The sequence below is a fragment of the Molothrus aeneus genome, unplaced genomic scaffold (assembly GCF_037042795.1).
Source record: "Molothrus aeneus isolate 106 unplaced genomic scaffold, BPBGC_Maene_1.0 scaffold_214, whole genome shotgun sequence".
In the NCBI taxonomy this organism is placed as follows: Eukaryota; Metazoa; Chordata; class Aves; order Passeriformes; family Icteridae; genus Molothrus; species Molothrus aeneus.
In genome coordinates, this window is record NW_027098878.1 from 79282 (window position 1) to 93288 (window position 14007).

The following is a 14007-nucleotide window of genomic DNA, read 5'->3' on the forward strand; positions in this document are numbered from 1 at the left end:
GGGGGGCTTGGGGTGTGGCCCCTCCCCCGATTTTGGGGCCAAATCTGCCGAAAACAGCGATGGGGGAGGGGCCAGACCCCCAAAATTCCGAATTTTTGGCCCCAAATTTGCTGATGACAGCGATGGGGGAGGGGCCAGACCCCCCCCAAATCTCCCAAACCCCCAAATTTGGGCCCAAATCTGCCGATAACAGCGATGGGGGAGGGGCCAGACCCCCCCACCCAAATTCGAATTTTGGGGCCAAATCTGCCAAAAACAGCAATGGGGATAAGCGACCACCCCCCCCAGATTTTGGGGTGTTCACTCTGGAATCAATTAATTTATTAACTAACTAATTAATTAATTAATTTAGGGGGTTGAGGCCACGTTTGGGGGCTCCCAAATCCCAATTTTGGGGCAATTTTAGGAATTTCTCGATTATTTTTGGGGAAAAATATTTTTGGGGGGAAATCGCCCCCAATTTTTGGGGCTGTTCCCTCCGGAATGAATTAATTAACTAATTAATTTAATTCATGTCGGGAATGGATGAAAAAATTCCCAGATATTTTTTTTTTTGGGGGGGGTGGTGTCCCAAAATCTCGATTTTTTTTTTTTTTTTGTATTTTTTGGGGTTTTTTTTTTTGTTCCCTATCCCGAGACCCCTCCCCAAAAAAAGGCCCCGAAGTGGGGGAGGGGTCCCAGAAGGTCCCTCCTGGCCGCCCCTCCCCCCCCCGCAGTAGCAATAAGGCCCCTCCCCCACCCCGCGCTCGTGTCAGTGGCTTTAATGTCCCCAAAATGTCCCCAAAAATGTCCCCAAAATGTCCCCAAATGTCCCCCCCCCGATGCCGCATGGGCCCCCCCGGAGCCGCTTCTGCCACCAATAAAATCCTTTGTACCGGAAAAATGGGGGAAAAACGGGGGGAAATGGGAAAAACGGGGGAAAAAATTGAAAAAAAATGGGCGGAAATTGGGGGGGGGAAATGGGAGAAAAATGGGGAATAAATGGGGGGAAATGGGGAATAAATGGGGGGGGGAAATCGGAAATAATGGGGGGAAAATGGGAAAAATAGGGGAAAAAATATTGAAAAAAAGGGGCGGAAATTGCGGGGAAAATGGGAATAAAATGGGAGAAAATGGGGAAATAATGGGGGGAAATGGGGGGAGAAATGGGAAAAACGGGAAAAATGGGTCGAAAATTTGGGAAAATGAGAGAAAATTGGGACAAATAATGGGATAAATGGGGGGAAAAAAGGGATTTTTGGGGCTAAAAATTGGGATTTGGGGAGGGGGAAAAATGAGATTTTGGGCGGGACATGGAGGGAACCTAAAAATGGGGGAGGGGACCCCAAAAATTTCCCCCCCTCCGAGCGCCGCCATCTTGTCCCGGCGCGCGGCGATGACGTCAGCCCGAACACATTAATCGTCATCCCTAATCTGCATAACCACGCCCCTGCGTGGGGGTGAATCGGGCTGTCACTCACGCTGTTGGCCACGCCCACTCCTTTGGAAGCGACGGGCGGGTGCTGCTGTCACTCAATGCAGTAGCCACGCCCCCAATTTTTTTTGCCACGCCCACAGCCTGTTGCGCCAACGGTTCTAAGCCACGCCTCCAAGATAAACCACGCCCCCTATTGCGTATCCTAACGGTCCTAAAGTCACGCCCCCGATGTTGGCCACGCCCTTTATGAGCTCAATTAACGGTGCTAAGCCACGCCCCCATTTCGGCCGTGCCCAGGGCGTGTCCCCCACCAAGGCCCCGCCCCCGGGCGGTTCCCGCCCTCCCAGCGTGGCCCCGCCCCTTTCCCCGTTCCGGTTCCGAACTCGCCCCGGGCCGGCGCCGCTCCCGCAGGTACCGAACCCCCCCCAGACCCCCGGGACCCCCCCGGGACACCCCGGGACCCCCCGGGACCCCCCGGGACCCTCCCGGTGCTCCCCTCCCCCCCCACCCAAACCGTGACTCAGCGCGGCCCCGCCCAGTCCCGGAAATTGGCACCGAACCGGGACCGGAGCGGGACCGGAGCACGGGGCGGGGGGGGGCGGTCCCGGGGAGGGGTCCCGGGAGGGTCTGGGGGGGTTTGGGGGTCCCCGGAACCCCCCGGTATCGCCTAACGGGGCTGTCTCCTTCTCTTGCAGCCGCTCCCAGTGCTCCCAGTGCCGCTCCCGGTGCCGCCCAGTAACCCCTGGAGCCCTCCCAGTGCTCCCAGTAACCCCTGGAGCCCTCCCAGTGCTCCCAGTAACCCCCAGTGCCCTCCCAGTAACCCCCGGAGCCCTCCCAGTGCCCTCCCAGTAACCCCCGGAGCCCTCCCAGTAACTCCCAGTAACGCCCCAGCTCTCTCCCAGTAACTCCCAGTAGCTCCCATTGCTCTCCCAGTACCCCCCCAGTAGCTCCCAGTAACTCCCAGTTTCCCCCCAGTAACTCCCAGTACCCTCCCAGTAACGCCCCAGCTCTCTCCCAGTAACTCCCAGTAGCTCCCATTGCTCTCCCAGTACCCCCCCAGTAGCTCCCAGTAACTCCCAGTTTCCCCCCAGTAACTCCCAGTACCCTCCCAGTAACGCCCCAGCTCTCTCCCAGTGCCTCCCAGTGTCCCCCAGTTCCCCCCCAGCTCTCTCCCAGTAGCTCCCAGTAGCTCCCAGTGTCCCCCAGTGTCCGCCAGTGCTCCCAGTGCTCCCAGTTTGGGGCCATGTTCCTGGTGAAGGGGCTGCTGGGGGGCGGGGGCGGCGGGGGAGGGGCGGGGGGGGCCCTCCCGGGGGGCATCGGCTCCGTCCTGGGGGGGCTCCTGAGCGGGGGAGGGGGCGGCGGCGCCGGGGGGGCCATGGGGGTCCTGGGGGGCGTCATCAGCGCCATCAGGTGAGGAGGGGACGCCGGGGGGGACATTGGGGACAGTGGGGACAATGGGGGGCTTGGGGACATTGGGGACATTGGGGACAATGGGGACATTGGGGACATTGGGGACATTGGGGACAATGGGGACAATGGGGGGCTTGGGGACAATGGGGACATTGGGGTCCTGGGGGGTGCCATCAGCGCCATCAGGTGAGGAGGGGACACCGGGGGGGACATCGAGGGGACATTGGGGACAATGGGGACAATGGGGGGCATTGGGGACAATGGGGACAATGGGGGGCTTGGGGACATTGGGGACATTGGGGACAATGGGGACAATGGGGGACATTGGGGACAATGGGGGGATTGGGGACATTGGGGACATTGGGGACATTGGGGACAATGGGGGGCTTGGGGACACTGGGGACATTGGGGTCCTGGGGGGCGTCATCAGCGCCATCAGGTGAGGAGGGGACACCGGGGGGGGACATTGGGGACAGTGGGGACAATGGGGGCATTGGGGACAATGGGGGGCTTGGGGACACCTTGGGGACAATGGGGACAATGGGGGACATTGGGGGAACTGGGGGGATTGGGGACACTGGGGGGATTGGGGGGATTGGGGGAGACATTGGGGGTTTGGGGACATTGGGGGCATTTGGGGGACATTGGGGGGACATTGGGGGCATTGGGGGGACATTGGGGGCATTGGGGGGTGACACTTTGGGGTGACCCCTCTGTCCCCTCCCGCAGCGAAGCCGCCGCCCACTACAACCCTGAGCCCCCCGTGAGTGACACCCGAGGCCCCTCCCCCTCCTTGGGGACCCTCGGGGGTGGCCCCTGACCCCCTCCCCCCCCCCCCCATTTTTGGGGTCCCATTTTTTGGGGTCCCTGACCCCCCCATTGTGCCCCCCCCAGCCCCCCCGTGCCCACATCTCCACGGTCGATGCCAACGAGAGCGAGGAGGTTCGGCAGTTCCGGCGCCTCTTCACCCAGCTGGCCGGGGAGGTGAGCGGCGCAACGGGACCCGCCGGGATCCATTGGGATCCACTAGGGTCTACTGGGATCCACTGGGGTCCATTGGGGTCCATTGGGGTCCATTGGGATCCACTGGGATCCGACGGGATCCACCGGGAGCCACTGGGGTCCATTGGGATCCACTGGGATCCACTGGGATCCAACGGGATCCATTGGGAGCCACTGGGGTCCATTGGGATCCACTGGGATCCACTGGGATCCGACAGGATCCACTGGGGTCCATTGGGAGCCACTGGGATCCAACGGGATCCACTGGGATCCACCGGGATCCACCGGGGTCCATTGGGGTCCATTGGGATCCACTGGGATCCGACGGGATCCACCGGGAGCCACTGGGGTCCATTGGGAGCCACTGGGATCCACTGGGATCCACTGGAATCCACTGGGGGCACCGGGATCCACTGGGATCCACTGGGATCCACTGGGGTCCAGTGGGGTCTACTGGGGGCATTGGGATCCACTGGGATCCACTGGGGTCTACTGGGATCCACTGGGATCTGACGGGATCCACTGGGAGCCACTGGGAGCCACTGGGGTCTATTGGGGTCTATTGGGAGCCACTGGGATCCACTGGGGTCTATTGGGAGCCCCTGGGATCCACTGGGATCCACTGGGAGCACTGGGATCCACTGGGGTCTATTGGGATCCACTGGGACCCACTGGGGTCTACTGGGGTCTATTGGGAGCCATTGGGGGCACTGGGATCCACTGGGATCCACTGGGGGCACTGGGAGCCCCTGGGAGCCACCGGGATCCACCCGATCCCTTGGGACCTCTTGGTTGGGATCAGGATTTGGGGGTTCCCTGAGCATTTGGGGTCAGAATTTGGGGTCCCCCAGGATTGGGGGCTCCCCCAGGATTTGGGGTTCCCTTGGATTTGGGGTCAGGCTTTGGGGTTGCCCCAGAATTTGGGGTCAGGATTTTGGGTTGCCCCAGTATTTGGGGTCAGGATTTTGGGGGTTCCCCCAAGATTTGGGGTCAGGATTTGGGGTCCCCCAGGATTTGGGGCTCCCTTGCATTTGGGGTCAGGATTTGGGGTTCCCTTGGATTTGGGGGTTCCCCCATGATTTGGGGTCAGGATTTGGGGTCCCTCAGCCCCCCCTGACCCCCCCAGGATTTGGGGTCAGGATTTTGGGGTTCCCCCAGGATTTGAGGTCAGGATTTTGGGGTTCCCTTGGATTTGGGGTCAGGGTTTTGGGGTCCCCTTGGATTTGGGGTCAGGATTTTGGGGTTCCCCCAGGATTTGGGGTCAGGATTTGGGGTTCCCTTGGATTTGGGGTCAGGATTTGGGGTTCCCTCGGATTTGGGGTCCCCCCCTGACCCCCGTTTCCCCCCCAGGACATGGAGGTGAGCCCCACCGAGCTCATGAACATCCTCAACAGGGTCGTCACCCGCCGTGAGTGCCCCCCCAAAAAAACCCCAAAAATCGGGGTTCAGGGCGGGGATTTGGGGCTCCCTGACACCCCTGAGGGCTCTCTGGGGCTCTCCAGAACTTGGGGACCCCCGAAATCCCCTCAGGACCCCCCAAAATCCCCCCAGATCCCGACCTGAAGACGGACGGGTTCGGGCTGGACACGTGCCGGAGCATGGTGGCCGTCATGGACGTACCCCGAAATTTTGGGGCGATTTTGGGGCGACTTGGGGATTTTTTTGGGGATTCTTCAGGGGTTTTGGGGTGCAGGGAAATGGGGGGGGGGGTCCATGATGCCCCCCAAAATGTCCTTGACGAGCCCCACCCCAGAGCGACACCACCGGGAAATTGGGGTTTGAGGAGTTCAAGTACCTCTGGAACAACATCAAGAAGTGGCAGGTGAGCACCCCAAAAGGTTATTTTTGGGGAGGGGGGTCCCAAAAATTGGGATGGGAACCCCAAAATTATGGGGGGGGAGGTTACAGTGGAATGGGGTCCCGAAATTGGGGGGCTCAGGGTGAAAGGGGACCCCAAAAATGGAGGGAGAAGGGAAAATTGGGGGCGATCCCAAAATTGAGGAGAACCCAAAATTTGGGGTGGGGGCACCCTAAAAATTGGGATGGGAACCCCAAAAATTGCGATGGGAACCCCAAAATTATGGGGTGGAGGTTACAGTGGAATGGGATCCCGAAACTGGGGGGCTCGGGGTGAAAAGGAACCCCAAAAATGGAGGGAGAAGGGAAAATTGGGGGCGATCCCAAAAGAAATGAGCCCCAAAATTGAGGAAAAACCCAAAATTGAGGAAAATTTGGGGTGGGAACCCTAAAAATCAGGATGGGAACCCCAAAAAATTATGGGGGGGAGGTTACAGTGGAATGGGGTCCCGAAATTGGGGGGCTCAGGGTGAAAGGGGACCCCAAAAATGGAGGGAGAAGGGAAAATTGGGGGTGATCCCAAAATTTGGGGTTGGAACCCTAAAAATTGGGATGGTAACCCCAAAATTACTGGTGGCCATCCCAAAATTTGGGGTTACTCAGAACTGGGGAACACCCCAAAATTAGGGAGACCCCCCCCCCACAAAAAAATGGGGACCCCACCCCCCAAAATCAGGGACACCCCAAAATGGAGCAGAGGAACCCAAAATTTTGGGGTGGGACCCCGAAATTTCCCCTCTTAAATTCCAGCTCCCCTAAAAAATGAGGGGGGGGGAGTTTGGGGAACCCCAAAATTTTTTGGGCGGGGGGGTTTAATTAGGGGGGGATGCACACCCCCAAAATTCGGATTTAAGGATTTTAAAGTCCCTCAAAAAGGGGCGAGGGGAGGATTTTTGGGGGGTTTGGGAGGGTCCCCCGAATTTTGGGACCTCCCCAAAATTTGGGGGTTTTGGGATTAAAAAAAATCCCCTGAAAAATCCCAAAACCTCCCCAAAATGTTGGTTTTCCCCCAGTGCGTGTACAAACAATTCGACACCGATCGCTCGGGGACCATCGGGCCCCAGGAGCTGCCCGGGGCCTTCGAGGCCGCAGGTTTGGGGTTTTTGGGGCTTTTTGGGATTTTTGGGGGATTTTTGGGGATTTTGGGGAATTTTCAGGGGTTTTTGGGGATTTTTGGGGGGGATTCATGGGGGGTTTGAGGGGATTTTGGGGGGATTTTTGGGGGGGTTTTGGGGGATTTTTTTGGGGGGTTTTGGGGGATTTTTAGGGGGATTTTGGGGAATTTTCAGGGGTTTTTGGGGATTTTTTGGGGAGTTTTGGGGGATTTTTTGGGGGTTTTGGGGGAGATTTTTGAGGGGATTCATGGGGGGTTTGGGGGGATTTTTAGGGGGATTTTTGGGGAGATTTTTTGGGGGGATTAGTGGGGGGTTTGAGGGGATTTTGGGAGGATTTTTTGGGGTTTTTTGGGGGGACTTTTTTGGGATTTTTTTGGGATTTTTGGGGGGTTTGGGGGGATTTTTTTTGGATTTTTGGGGGGTTTTGGGGGATTTTTAGGGGGATTTTGGGGAATTTTCAGGGGTTTTTGGGGATTTTTTGGGGAGTTTTGGGGGGGTTTGGGGAAGATTTTTTGGGATTTTTGGGGGGGATTCATGGGGGGTTTGAGGGGATTTTGGGAGGATTTTTGGGTTTTTTTTGGTTTTGGAGGGTTGGGGGGATTTGGGGGATTTTTGGGAAGGATTTTGGGGGTTTTTTGGGGGGACTTTTTTGGGATTTGGGGGGATTTGGGGGGGATTTTGGGGGGGGTTTGGGGAATTTGTTGGGGAGTTTTGGGGGATCTTTGGGGGGACTTTTAGGAGGATTTTGGGGGATTTTTTTGGGATTTGGAGGAATCTTTAGGGAGATTATTGGGGGATTTTTGTGGGGATTTTTGGGGGCGATTTTTGGTGAGATTTTTATGGAGGATTTTTTGGGGACTTTCGGAGATTTTTTTAGGGTTTTGGGGCATTTTTGGTGGGGATTTTTTGGGGGATTATCCAGGGGTGACCCCAAATCTCCCCCAGAATTTGGGATTTTTTCGGGGTATTTTGGAGGGGGGGGTGGGGTGGTTCAGCTCATGAACATCGGGGATTTTTTAAGGCAAAAATGAGAATATTCCGATATTTTTTGGGGGGGGGGGGTTTGAAGGCATTTTTGGGGGGGGTCAAAGGTCACGTGTGCCCCCCCCCCCCCCCCCCAGGGTTCCGGCTGCCCCCCCCACTCTGGGCGGTTTTGGGGCGTCGCTACGGGGACGAGGGGGGGAACCTCGACTTCGACAACTTCATCAGCTGCCTCGTGCGCCTGGACGCCATGTTCCGTAAGGGCACCCCGAAATCCGGGGGGGGGACCTCGAAACTTGGGGGGAAGTACGAAATTTGGGGGGGGACCCCGAAATTTGGGGGGGGAAATATGAAATTTGGGGGGGGAAATATGAAATTTGGGGGTGGGACCCCAAAATTTGGGGGAGAAATATGAAATTTGGGGGGGAAAATATGAAATTTGGGGAGAAAATATGAAATTTGGGGTAAATATGAAATTCGGGGGGGGACCCCGAAATTTGGGGGGCAAAATATGAAATTTGGGGGGGGGAAAAATATTAAATTTGGGGGTGGGACCCCGAAATTCGGGGGAAAAGATGAAATTTGGGGGGAGAAATGAAATTTGGGGTAAATATGAAATTCGGGGGGGGACCCCGAAACTTGGGGGGGAAATACGAAATTTGGGGGGGGGAAATATGAAATTTGGGGGGGGAAATATGAAATTTAGGGGTGGGGCCCCGAAATTCGGGGGAAAATATGAAATTTGGGGGGGGACCCCGAAATTTGGGGGGGAAATACGAAATTTGGGGGGGGGAACTCGAAATCTGTGGGGGAAATATGAAATTCGGGGGTGGGACCCCGAAATTTGGGGGAAAATATGAAATTTGGGGGGGGAAATACAAAATTCGGGGGGGGAAAATATTAAATTTGGGTGGGGGGACCCCGAATTTTGGGGAGAAAATATGAAATTTGGGGGGAAATATGAAATTTGGGGGGGGAAATATGAAATTTGGGGGTGGGACCCCAAAATTTGGGGGAGAAATATGAAATTTGGGGTAAATATGAAATTCGGGGGGGGACCCCGAAACTTGGGGGGGAAATATGAAATTTGGGGGGGAAATACAAAATTTGGGGGGGGAAATATTAAATTTGGGGGGAAATATGAAATTTGGGGGGGAAATATTAAATTTGGGGCGGGACCCCGAAATTTGGGGAGAAAATATGAAATTTGGGGGGGGAATATTAAATTTGGGGGGGAAATACAAAATTTGGGGGGGGAAATATTAAATTTGGGGGGAAATATGAAATTTGGGGTAAATATGAAATTTGGGGGTGGGACCCCGAAATTTGGGGGGGAAATATGAAATTTGGAGGGGGGGAATTGCAAAATTTGGGGAGGGGAAAAATGCTGAAATTTCAGGGGGCGAAATCCCCAAAAATTCGTGGGGAAATCCGAAAATCTGGGGAGGGGAGAATTGCAAAATTTGGGAAAAATTGAAATTTTTTGGGGGGGGGGGAAATCCTAAAATTTGGGGGGAGATCCTAAAATCTGGGGGGGAATCGCAAAATGGGAGAAATCCTAAAATATGGAGGGGAAATCCTAAAATCGGGGTGGGAAATCCAAAAATCTGCGGGGGAAATCCTAAAATTGGCAGAGAAATGCCAAAATCTGGGAGGAAAATCCCAAAATCTGGGAGTGGAAATGGCAAAATTTGGGGGGAAATTCCGAAATCGGGGATGAAATCCCAAAACATGGGGGGGAAAATTCCAAAATTTGGGGGGGAAAATAAGAAATTTTAGGGGAGAAATCCCCAAAATCGGGGATGAAACCCCAAAAATCTTGTGGAAAAAAAAAAAAAATCCCCAAAATCTTGTGAGTGATAAAAAACCCAAAAACCCCAAAATTGGACGAGAAATCCTAAAATTGGGAAATCCCAAACAATTGGAAGAGGGACCCCGAAAATGGATGCGGGACCCCAAAACTCGGGGAAAACCCCAAAATCTCGGGGTTTTATTGGGGTTCCCCAGGGAGAGGAGCCCTGAATTTGGGGTCTCCCGATTTTTGGGGTCCCCCCTGATTTTTGGGGTCCCCCCAGGTGCCTTCAAGTCCCTGGACCGGGACGGGTCGGGGCAGATCCGCGTCAGCCTCCAGGAGGTGGGTCTGGGGTCCCCCGAGGGGGTTTTGGGGTCCCCGAGGGGGTTTTGGGGTCCCCCGGGTGGGTTTGGGGTCCCCCCGTCTTCGTTTTTGGGGTGTCCCCGGAATTTTGGGGGGGGGTTAAAGGAGGGAGAGCCCCAAAATGGCCCTGCTGGGTTTGAGTCACTGGAGAGACCCCAAATGCCTCAGGGATCACCCCAAAACCTCCTGGGGGGACCCCAAACCCTTCAAGGACCCCCAAAATCTCCTGGGACCCCCAAAATCTCCCTGGGGTGACCCCAAACCCTTCAGGGACCCCCAAAACCTCCTGGGGGGACCCCAAATCCTTCAAGGACCCCCAAAATCTCCTGGGACCCCCAAAACCTCCTGGGGGGACCCCAAACCCTTCAAGGACCCCCAAAATCTCCTGGGGGGACCCCAAATCCTTCAGGGACCCCCAAAATCCCTCAGGGATCACCCAAAATCTCCTGAGACCCCCAAAATGCCTCTGGGATGACCCCAAATCCTTCAGGGACCCCCAAAACCTCCTGGGGGGACCCCAAATCCTTCAAGGAACCCCAAAATCTCCCTGGGGTGACCCCAAAACCTCTTGGGACCCCCAAAACCTCTCTGGGGTGACCCCAAACCCTTCAGGGACCCCCAAAATCTCCTCTGGGGTGACCCCAAAATCTCCTAAGATGACCCCAAAATTTCCCTGTACCCCCAAAATCTCCTTGGGGTGGCCCCAAACCCTTCAGGGACCCCCAAACCCCCTCTGGGGTGACCCCAAACCCTTCAGGGACCCCCAAAATCCCTCAGGGATCACTCAAAATCTCCCTGGGGTGACCCCAAAACCTCTTGGGACCCCCAAAATCTCCCTGGGGTGACCCCAAAATCTCCTGAGACCCCCAAAATCTCCTTGGGGTGACCCCAAACCCTTCAGGGACCCCCAAACCCCCCCAAATCCTGACCGGGTGTCCCCCCACAGTGGCTCCAGCTCACCATGTACTCGTGAGGGGACCCCCAGGACCTTCCAGAACCTTCCAGGACACCCCAAAACCTCCTCGGACACTCCAGGACACCCCCAAAAACCTCCCTGCACCCCTGGCTCCCCCAACTGCATCCCCGGCCCCCCCAAAATCTGCACCCCAAATAAAAACCCCCCGAACCTCACTTGGGATCTCTGGATCTGATTTGGGGGGGATTTTGGGGGGATTTGGGGGGGTCTCTGGGGATTTTGGGGGGTCTGGGGGGATTTGGGGGGGATTTTGGGGGGATTTTGGGGGGTCTCTGGGGATTTTGGGGGGTCTGGGGCGATTTTTGGGGGGTCTGGGGGGATCTGGGGGGATTTTTTGGGGGTCCTAGGATGATTTGAGGGAGGGGGTTCTGAGAATTTGGGGGGGTCTGGGCCGATTTTTGGGGGGTCCTGAAGGATTCTGGGGGGTCTCTAGGGATTATGGGGGGGGGGGTCTGTGAGGATTTGGGGGGTCCTGAAGGATTTTGGGGTGGGGTCTCTGCGGATTTTGGGGGCGAATTCCCAGGACTGGGGGGGGTCCCGTGCTCAGCTCAGGGGTCCCGGTGGGGGGGTCCCGGTCCCGGTGGGGGGGTCCCGGTCCTGGTTCCGGTCTGGGGGTCCCGGTCGTGGAATGGGGGTCCCGGTTCCCTTATAGGGGTCCCGGTCTCGGTCCCGATCCCTGTCCCGGTCCCAGTGTGGGGGTCCCGGTCTCGGTGTCCCGGTCTGGGAGTCCCGGTCCCGGTTCCGGTCCTGGTCCTGCCGGGTGTCCCGGTCTGGGTGTCCCCACCCCTCCCTTGTCCCGGTGTCCCGGTCCCGGTGTCCCGGTCTCAGTCCCGGTATGGGTGTCCCAGTCCCGGTCCCGGTCTGGGTGTCCCGGTCCGGGTGTCCCCACTCCTCCCTTGTCCCGTTCTGGGTGTCCCGGTCCCGTTCTGGGTGTCCCGGTCCCGGTCTGGGTGTCCCGGTCCCGGTCTGGGTGTCCCCACCCCTCCCTTGTCCCGGTCTGGGTGTCCCGGTCCCGGTCTGGGAGTCCCGGTCCCGGTCCCGGTCTGGGTGTCCCGGTCCGGGTGTCCCCACCCCTCCCTTGTCCCGGTCTGGGTGTCCCGGTCCCGGTCTGGGTGTCCCGGTTCCGGTATGGGAGTCCCGGTCCCGGTCCCGGTCCTGGTCCCGGTCTGGGTGCCCCGGTTCCAGTCTGGGAGTCCCGGTCCCGGTCCCGGTCCCGGTCTGGGTGTCCCGGTCCAGGTGTCCCCACCCCTCCCTTCCCCCCGCCGTTCCCCCCGGTGCCGGGGGCGGGTACCGGGCCCCAGGGGGGGAGGTGCCCGCGGGCGCGCCCGGCCCCGGTGCCCGGGTGGCGGCGGAGCCTCCCCGGTGCGGGCCGGGCGATGGCGGCGCCCCCGGGGCGGCGGGAGCGGCTGCGGGCGCTGGCGCTGGGCCGGGGGGCGCTGGGGCTCGAGACCCTCCTGGATTTGCTGCTGGGGCTGGCGGGGGGGCTCCGGCACCGCCTCAACCACCGGGACCCCCCCCGCCACACCGGCGACACCGCCGGGGGCAGCGCCGGCCACAGCGACGGCCGCGACAGCGGCGGCGACAGCGGCGACAGCGACAGCGACAGCGACAGACACGTCCGGGACTTTCTGAGCTGGGGTAACGCGGGGAACCGGGAACGGGAACGGGAACGGGAACGGGACCAGGACGGGGGGGTCCCGATCGGGCTGGGGGGCACCGGGAACGGGAACGGGACCAGGACGGGGGGGTCCCGATCGGACTGGGGGGCACCGGGAACGGGACCAGGACGGGGGCACGGACTGGGGGGTTCGGGACCGGTACGGGGGGGTCCTGATCGGACCGGGAGGGCACCGGTACCGGGGGGGCACCGGCACCGGGACCGGAGCGGGGGCACGGACTGGGGGAGTTCGGGACCGGGACCGGAGCTTGGAGTGGGGGGCTCGGAACCGGGGGAGTCCCGGACCGGGACGGGGGGTCCGGGTCGGGCTGGGGGGCACCGGGACCGGGAACGGGACCGGAACGGGGGCTCGGACTGGGGGGTTCGGGACCGGGAACGGGGGGGGATTCGGGACTGGGGGCACCGGGACCGGGATTGGAACGGAGGGGGTTCGGACTGGGGGGGTCCGGGCTGGGGGGCACCGGAACGGGACCGGGAACAGGAGGGCGGTTCCGGGTATGGGACCGGGAGCGGGACGGCACCGGGGGCTCGGATTGGGGGCTCCGGGACCGAGAACGGGGGTCCGGGACTGGGGGGGTTCGGGATTGGGGGTTCCGGCACCGGGGACCGCGACCGGGACTGGGAGTTCCGGGACCGGGAGGTTCGGGATTGGGGGATCCGAGACCAGGAAGTTCGGGATTGGGGGGTCCGGAACCGGCGGTGTTCGGAACCGGGGGTGTCCGGGCTCGGGGGGGTTCGGAACCGGGCTCGGAGGGTTCGGAACCGGCTCGGAGGGTTCGGAACCGGCTTGGGGGCTTCGGAACCGGCTCGGGGGCTTCGGAACCGGCTCGGAGGGTTCGGAACCGGCTCGGGGGGGTTCGGAACCGGCTCGGGGGGGTTCGGAACCGGGCTCGGGGGTGTCCCCGGGCTGGGAGAACCGGGACCGTTCGGGCCAGCAGGGCCCGGGCCTCCGGTTCGGGGCGGGGTTCGGGGTCCGGGTCCGGTACCGGCGGGGGAAGGCGGCGACACCTGCGGGGCCCCCCCCGAACCTCGGGGTCATTTCTGGGGGGGAGTCCCGAACTTCAGGGTCATTTTGGGGGGGGGGGTCCCGATGTCGGGGTCCCTTTTTGGGGGGGGGGGTCCCTTTTGGGGGGGGTCCCGGCCGCCCCGGGGGGGGTTGGGGTTGGGGTGGGGGGGGCCCCGGCGGCTCCGCTCCTTTTCTGGGCACGGCGGGCCCGGTTCCCCCCCCCGCCCGGCGCGGGCGGCGATCGCTGCGCGGCCATAAATGGGCTGCGGGTGCGCGGCCAAAATCCCCCCCCACAAAAAAAAAAAAAAAAAAAAAAAAAAGAAAAATTAATTAATTAATTATTCACTGGGATTCTCCCTCCAATTCCCCCCCCCCCACCAAAAAAAAAAATTCCCTCTCTTCAAACCCCC

The 14007-nt window shown here is 59.4% G+C and overlaps 1 protein-coding gene across 1 annotated transcript; it reads left to right on the forward strand.

Annotated features, from left to right (window-relative positions):
* Nucleotides 1–1725: 1725 nt before the first annotated feature.
* CAPNS1 (calpain small subunit 1) lies at nt 1726–11068 on the forward strand. The gene is made up of 11 exons (XM_066570125.1): nt 1726–1828; nt 2113–2827; nt 3557–3590; nt 3722–3811; nt 5180–5237; nt 5381–5445; nt 5583–5651; nt 6700–6778; nt 7923–8039; nt 9858–9916; nt 10884–11068. The coding sequence occupies exons 2-11, from the start codon at nt 2661–2663 to the stop codon at nt 10908–10910; spliced, it is 765 nt and encodes a 254-aa protein (XP_066426222.1). The 5' UTR covers nt 1726–1828; nt 2113–2660; the 3' UTR covers nt 10911–11068.
* Nucleotides 11069–14007: the final 2939 nt, after the last annotated feature.

Excerpts from the sequence above, each read along its gene's own strand:
- CAPNS1 (XM_066570125.1), top strand. The coding sequence starts at position 2,661 with ATGTTCCTGGTGAAGGGGCTGCTGGGGGGCGGGGGCGGCGGGGGAGGG. Across the intron at positions 5,446-5,582 it reads GCATGGTGGCCGTCATGGAC|AGCGACACCACCGGGAAATT; the intron begins GTACCCCGAAAT and ends GCCCCACCCCAG. Across the intron at positions 5,652-6,699 it reads ACAACATCAAGAAGTGGCAG|TGCGTGTACAAACAATTCGA; the intron begins GTGAGCACCCCA and ends GTTTTCCCCCAG.